General features: G+C 33.3%; 1 protein-coding gene across 4 annotated transcripts; it reads left to right on the forward strand.

Annotated features, from left to right (window-relative positions):
- The first annotated feature begins 766 nt into the window (after positions 1–766).
- LOC139778378 (atlastin-like) lies at positions 767–7,702 on the forward strand. 4 transcript variants are annotated; one of them, XM_071716280.1, is made up of 5 exons: positions 767–915; positions 3,724–3,992; positions 4,189–4,968; positions 5,098–5,316; positions 5,440–7,702. In XM_071716280.1, exons 2-5 carry the CDS (start codon positions 3,765–3,767, stop codon positions 5,635–5,637), a joined length of 1,425 nt encoding a protein of 474 aa, XP_071572381.1. In that variant the 5' UTR covers positions 767–915; positions 3,724–3,764; the 3' UTR covers positions 5,638–7,702. The 4 variants fall into 4 exon arrangements, with proteins under 4 accessions (XP_071572381.1, XP_071572379.1, XP_071572380.1 ...); XM_071716278.1 differs by having other exon boundaries at positions 773–1,059; XM_071716279.1 differs by having other exon boundaries at positions 773–1,016.
- The last annotated feature ends 217 nt before the right edge of the window (positions 7,703–7,919 follow it).

Below are 7,919 nucleotides of genomic sequence, written 5' to 3' on the forward strand. Positions count from 1 at the left end.
TCACAATTTTTGATTAAATATGAATATATGATGGGTCAATGGGAACACTTTCAATTAAATAAAAATTTAATTTGGGTGTTAATTAAAATTTTATTTGTTTCAAATACAAATAAAATTTGAACTCAGGATGGTTAGATGCTTATTAAATATTAATATGATCCATATATGCGCCTGGACAAGTTAAATCCAATAGCAAGATCTTATTTAAATTTAATTTCGATCCAAATTTGGAACATATTTAAATTTAATTACTTTTATATTCAATATTTGGTTTTTATTTGAGTTTAATTTCGTTCATATAAATGACTAATATAAACCATATTTAAAACATATTTAACTCTTTTCCGCGGGTTTTCAATGCGAAGCCTCAACCACTGCTGTCTCACATTCAGCGCGGTAAAGTTTTATGCGAACCAATACTTTTCAATCCCTTTCTTCGCATCAGAAAGCAGAATTCAGAAGTATTCAAAATATCAATACTTTTTAATTCTTTTCAATCCGACATTTTATGCAGGGTAGTGCCACAGCTAGTGCTAAGCTAGTCAATGCTAGGTAACATATCTAGCCTACGTGATCCAGCCACTAGCTGTAAAATCCGATTGGCTAGACAAATTTCCACTCGGGTAATGCTAGGGCTGCGTTCGGAAACGTCACCCGGGTACACACGGGTATACTCCCTTCTCCTTCTAACTCGCTGAGATAGAAAGAGAAGGGAGTATACTCGTGTGCACTCGGGTGACGTTTCCGAACGCAGCCTAGCCATACACACTTTTCATAAAACATTAAAGTGATGCTGGAGCCGTCTGTATAACCGACAAAATTACCATTTTCTATGTTATTAACCTATATCTGTCCTTGTATAGACAAGGATATAGACAAGGATAGCACCTAACATTGCATCTTCCACTGGGCTAAGTAATATCTTTTTTTTAGGCTTCAAATCTATTTCATCCCTAGAGTGAAGGTTATATTGTCGATATATTGCGATATCTCTGAGACATTATCTCTTTCTGTGAGTGAGTGAATTGTTTGCTAACAGATTACATCATCCAGCGGACGGTGAGTCGCCACCGCCCCTGCTTATATCCTGTACTTACCTGCGCGGCCCATAATTAAACTGCACATTATTCTAAATGTATTCGAGCATGAGAACTCGTACTTCTTCTCAAGATTCGACTGAAACCTTCCCGTTTTCATCATTTCCTGAAACTGCCCTCAAGCTATAGACATTCGCGGCGAAATTCTATGGGCGAAGTTACCCGGACATTCGAACGTTCGTAGAAAGTACATCGCTCAATCGCAGTACGTAATGCGATTGTTCTGAGATTATTGCAATATACTTTTGCGATAATCTCAGATCGTTCTTAGATTCTCCCTGTGCTGTGTGGGCTATTAGGTTATACGTTTATTCTTGAATCTATTTTTGTCATTGTCAACCACAAATCTGCATGTTTATTATCCGACATAATGTGTGTGTATATAATCTATCTATATATATAAAATAGAATGTCTGTATGTATATATGTCTGTTCTTTATACACTCGACTTAAACTATTCGACCAAATTTTTACCAAAAGTATATAAAATAGGGTTAGAATTTTCCGGGAAGTGTTATAGAGTGTATAGTTTTTCGTTATCGATCTTTTTGGGAACCGGTATCCGAAATTTTTCCAATTTTTCGGGAAATAATTGACCGAATCTTAAAGAATTGTATATGAAAAAGGGGTAGAATTTTTCGGGGAATGCTTTTACATTAATTTACCGATTTATCGATTTAGTTAAAACCGGTTCAAAATTTTAATTAATTTTTCGAGGATGGGTTTAATTGCCACGATGTGTATTATTTTTTGATAATAATTTATTTTTTTTAAACCGGTTCAAAAATTTAATTAATTTTTCGAGGATGGGTTTAATTGCCACGATGTGTATTATTTTTCGATAACAATTAATTTTTTTATGTAGGATAAGTTGCTGGTTTCACATATTATATGTCAACAGTCACTTCAATTCGTGGCTGTCGTGAGCGATTATATGTCAATTTGAAAATCAGTCAACAGGAGTAGAACGTTATAAATATATACAAGAACAAAATGGACAGAATGGATGAAATGGAAGAAGTTAGAAATAGTAATTAAAAAATTACTTAATTATTAGATTTATAAATAAATATTTTGATTTAACTTATGATTAGTATTATAATTACAAAATTTCAATGCTAGAAGATCGATTCGATGAATTAATAGTGCAGTATTAGAATTTGAAAGAATGCAAGAGGAAAATGAAGGGCGTAACTGTGATGTCGTGGAGGTTCATAAAAATAGTAAAAAGGATGATAAAGAAGAAAATTGTAGTGTGGTTGTGGAGACTAATAACAAATTAAAGCGTAGAAAGGATGAAAATCATGACGAGAATAATAAGAAGAATAAGATGAATAAATTGTAAAAAAGACAAAATGTAAAAAAAATTATAAAGTTAAATGTCTATTATTAATAATTTTTATTTTATAATAATTGTACAATTATTTAATATAATTATATTGAATAAAAAATATATTGTGCAATTTTAAATATTATAATTTAATTAATAATAAATAAATATAATAAAATTTGAATAAAAATGAATATAAAGGATTCTTTGCAATTGTCTGATAAGCCATTGCCTGATAAAGGAATTTTTTTCGATTAAGGATATTGAAACACAAATGAAGTCGTTTGAAGAAAAACGACTCCCGGGCGAAGCCCGGGTAACCAGCTATATGTATATACAATAATAGAAAATGCATACATACAGGATGTCCAATTTTAAACAGCTTAAAATTGGACACCCTGTATATGTATCGATGTATGTATAAATTCATGTGTTATAAACGTCTAATAAACCATTAATTTCTCATTGGGGCACATTAAAAGCCTTATTATAAGAACATATAAAGGTCTTATTTAAATTTAATGAAATTTGAATAAGAATCAGAACTTATTAATTTCATATATGGTTTCAATAAGATTAAAATTTAAATTAAATATATTAGCTAATTAAATTTTTATTAAGCCAAATTAAATACGAATATTTTGATGATGAAATGATACTACAAGAAGTACGTATATATACTTTGTATACTACGAAACATATGTACGAGTATACACGTCGATTAAGAATATACGACATGTATACATATGTTCGAGATTTTTAATCGAAATGTATATCGGTATTTCTTCTTATATTCTTAATTAAGTTTTATATATAGAACAAATATAAGCCATATTAATGCAGCTATTCAGCATTAATTTAAATCAAATAAAATTTAAATGGAGATTTTATTATGGTCCATATAAAGTTCATATTTAACTTTTTTTGCGGGACATCTTACACCCTCAGATTCGTATACGGGCCGATCGTTCATGTGCTTTTCAAACAAACGAACGTCTACAATTAACGATTTGTAGACTGATAGCCGACTATGTATAATTTCCTATCCATATCCGTCCATATCCACATACCCTTTTGAGAAACGGAGTATCGATGACACTGATTTAATTTTGTAATTTAAAACAAGTAAAATTTATTTTCCAAATGCTCCATTAATATTGAAGATAAAATAATGAAATAGATTTTTTTCTCTTGATTCATTCTTCCAATGATTCAATCTTTTTTATCTGCATTATTATTATTAATTATTATCCATTATTTGCAATAGAGATGTTTTAATCCAATTTTCTTTTGCAGATTACCTAGGAAAGCTTGATCGGATAGAAAGGCTTTCGCCGATGGATGCACAAATGCAAGACATGGACCTGGTGGATGTTGGGCGACCTGTGCAAGTGGTACTTGCCCATTCAGATCATACCTTCGAATTAGATGAAGCTGCATTGTCAGAAATTCTCCTACATGACGACATGAAAGATAGAAATGTAGTTGTGGTATCTGTTGCGGGTGCCTTCAGAAAAGGCAAAAGTTTTCTTCTTGACTTTTTTCTTCGTTATATGAACAACAAAGTAAGTGTTATTCACAGATTTGATAACTTATAGTGTTTTGTTACTTTAATCATCAATATCTAAATTAAAAAATAAAAAAGAATACATAGATAATCAGATATTTATCAAGTTCGTATTATTTCATACTCGCGATCATCATTGATCGACACAATTCAATTATTGAATGACTACCAATAATTTATCACATTAATCACAGTACACGTTACAAAACGATACTGATTCCTGGTTGGGTGCCGAGGACGAGCCACTTAGTGGTTTTTCATGGAGGGGAGGTTCCGAGAGGGATACCACGGGAATATTGATGTGGTCGAAGGTTTATCCTGCTACTTTGACGAACGGTGAAAAGATCGCTGTGATTCTTATGGACACTCAAGGCACTTTCGACAGTCAGTCGACAGTACGGGACTGCGCGACCGTGTTCGCGTTGAGTACGATGCTGTCCTCCGTGCAAATATACAATCTGTCGCAAAATATTCAGGAGGATGATCTTCAGCACCTGCAATTGTTCACCGAGTACGGTAGACTGGCGCTGGAAAGCTCCGAGAGCACGCCCTTCCAAAGATTGCAATTTTTAGTCAGAGACTGGTTTTATCCGTACGAGGCCGATTACGGTGCAAACGGCGGGAAGAAATTGCTCGACAAGAGACTGGAGATTTCCGACAGGCAACATCCGGAATTACAGAGCTTGCGAAAGCACATTAAGTCCTGCTTTTCGGACATATCGTGTTTCCTCATGCCGCATCCCGGTCTCGAGATCGCGACGAATCCGAGATTCGATGGTAGATTATCCGAGATACAGGCAGAGTTCAAAAAACAGTTGAAAGTGCTCATACCGATGATACTGGCGCCGGAAAATCTGGTGACCAAGAAGATCAACGGCCAAGTCGTGAAAGCGAAAGATCTGTTGGAATATTTTAAGAGTTACATCAATCTATACAAGGGAGATGAACTTCCCGAACCGAAAAGCGTGTTTGTGGTATGTATAATTTTAGCGGTTTTTATAATTCGCGGTTTTTATTTCCAAGTCGATCTTTGGTACTTTGGTTTCATTCAACTGGAACAAGCAATCATCTAAACCGCAGTAATCCGTGTTTTGCATATACAGGCCACAGCAGAAGCTAACAATTTAACCGCTGTAGCAGAGGCTAATGATTTATACCGTCAGATGATGGACAACGTGTTCGAAGGGAGATCGTTTTTAACGACCGCTCACTTAGAATCCGAACATCAACACTGTATGAACACAGCTCTTCGTCAATTCCAAAATAAACGAAAAATGGGCGGAGAAGAATTTAGTCAAATATATATGGAAAAATTGATTAAAGTAACTATGCACATTAAATTAACTGCCAGTTTTTTTTTCTAAGTATTTGCAACTTGATTTATTTATTTCTTTCTTATATAGAATATCCATTTCATCATAAATAATTTTTCTTTTACAATATAGGACATGGATAATACTTTTTTGGAAATTAAGGCACACAATGAGCGCGGAAAAATACCAAGGCGAAGACTGCGAACAGTGTTTTTAGCAATTCCTACCGTTGTAGGTGTATGTACATTTTATTTCGCACCAGTGTACACAGCTATATGGTATGCATACATGTATCATGCTATGAACGTCGTTTTTAAGGACGTGAATTAACATTAATACTTGTATGTTACCCAGTGAGAAAAGTGGTCAAAAAATAATATCGAAAATATGTCCTCGAAATTCAACATCGATTCGAGATTCAGACGGTCCCAGTTTCGAAAAATTTTCGATATCGAAATCAGCTCGGTTTCGAGAAATTTTCGATATAGAAATCAGCTCAATTTCAAGTAATTTTTGACATCAAAAACAGCTAAATTTTGAATAATTTTTTACATCAAAAGCAGTGCGAATTCAACATACCACATCGAAGCATTAGCTGGGTTTCGTAAAGCGCATTATGCGTGCATATATCTATAACATACTACGTAACGTTTACTATAGAAAAATGCGTGCATATAATAATGCGCTTTACGGGATCCAGCCTATATATTGCCTTATCTTTACCAATATGTATATATATTGTATATGTAAACACGATTTACAAGATGTTCGAGATCGCGAATGCTCGAGATCACAAATGCTCTTGAATATTCTTGAATATTCTCATTTAGACGACTGTGTCATGAGTCACAGCGGTAATGTAACACGATAGGGTGAAAGACCCAATTACTGGCATATTAAGCATTTAGTAACATTTTATTTAATATATATATACAAGCAATGATACTTTATCTTTTTAAAATATTTTTTTCGGATTGCTCCAATTATAAACTTTATAAATAAAATTAGAAAGTTTAAATAAAATTGATTCTTAATTTTTAATTAATATAATAATGACCAAGCTCAATTGCACCTAATACTGGTAACCTCTAAATTTTATGTTCCTAATTCTGGCAACCAGATGAACACATTACTGGTAGTTGTTCTAACCAAACTTTTTATTCCCGACTGCTGCCGGCCGAAGGTTTGCACAACGGAGGGAATATTCGTTTCACCTAAGTATATACCTAAGTATACTTACATGACAACCTCACCAGGTGTGTCAAGCAAATTTTAAGAGAATAATAGGTATCTAATATGTGAGAATGATAGGTATTCCGATGATCCGTGTTTACGCTCTTATCCATCAAAACAAAGTCGACATAGAAGTTTAGAGGTTATTCTGTCATTCACCAAGCTGCCAGTATTATGTTCATTTCATGATTTATGTCCATAATATTGTTGACAGTATTAGGATTTATGTCCATAATACTGTTGACAGTATTAGGAAAAACACGAAAAAGTGAACATATTACTGGCATGAATAATTATATTATAAAAATTAATAATTTATTCCATATATATATTTTTTTTCTTTAATTTCAACATTATTTTATCAGAAAAATGTGTTACCGTGAGACTTACTATTCAAATTTTGCCTATAATCGATAATCTTTGCAGCTACTTTCATCTACTCTACTAATAAAAATGGACATAACTCAGCAGAAAAATGAGTTTCTCGGACTTTAAGTATTTTTTTTAATTAGTGGATTGGCTTTTAGTTTCAGTTTATTGTTATAATAATAACCAGATTTCTTGAAGATTTTATTAAAAATTAATAAAATAATATAAGATATAGTTTTCATATTTTAAAAAGTATTTTAATTTTGATTGACAGTAATATGGACACTGTCAGTAATTGGGTCTTTCACCCTATTTATTCAGCGGATCGCCCCTTGTTTGTGTCGCGCTCACGTCATAAGAATTATTCTCCGTGCGATCGAGTCACTCTCTTCGGTGCGGTCTTTTAATTACGAGGACAATGGCTATGTGCATCTTCGATATTCAATTCGAGAAGCTTCTATTCCATGACATTTTGACCTTAGCTAAGCATTCGTCATCCCTGGCGCGTTCTTTGTCTCGGACGGGTATAAAAACCCATAGAACTTACGGCGCGCCGCTATTCGTCAACAGTGTGTCAGTAGGTTAAGATCTGTCATCGATCGACATTGTGATGGTCAGTTCTCATTCACGCGCGAGTTATCCAACACTACAAGCGAGAAAGTGTTCATGGAGAATTCGCTTAAAAACGCCCGCGTTTCCGATTTCACTTAAATTCAAATACATTTATAAATTATGTCACTCTTTAATTTCTGCATTATTTTTGGTTGTTAAATAAACTATTGTGTTACTTTAAGCTTCCGGTGTTAGTGGTCTCTCATGCATCTATCCCTCCTCACTCACACGCGCGCGAACACATGAAATCTATTTATTGTTTATTAAATTAAATTAAACTCTAAAGGTAGGTAACAAAATTATAGGAAATACTATTTATTTTTGTATTTCCTATATTTTCCTTCAAAATTTTCGAAAGTTTTATACTAATAAAAAATATGTATAAGAAATAGAAATAA

Source organism: Temnothorax nylanderi, unplaced genomic scaffold, assembly GCF_030848795.1.
Source record: "Temnothorax nylanderi isolate EJ_2023f unplaced genomic scaffold, tnyl_v1.0 TNYL_tig0181_pilon, whole genome shotgun sequence".
Lineage (NCBI taxonomy): Eukaryota > Metazoa > Arthropoda > Insecta > Hymenoptera > Formicidae > Temnothorax > Temnothorax nylanderi.

Coding starts and splice junctions, on each gene's coding strand:
- LOC139778378 (XM_071716277.1), top strand. CDS start 2,091: ATGGACAGAATGGATGAAATGGAAGAAGTTAGAAATA. Junction 2,128..3,723: donor AATGGAAGAAGTTAGAAATA/GTAATTAAAAAA, acceptor TTTCTTTTGCAG/ATTACCTAGGAAAGCTTGAT. Junction 5,317..5,439: donor ATATGGAAAAATTGATTAAA/GTAACTATGCAC, acceptor TTTACAATATAG/GACATGGATAATACTTTTTT.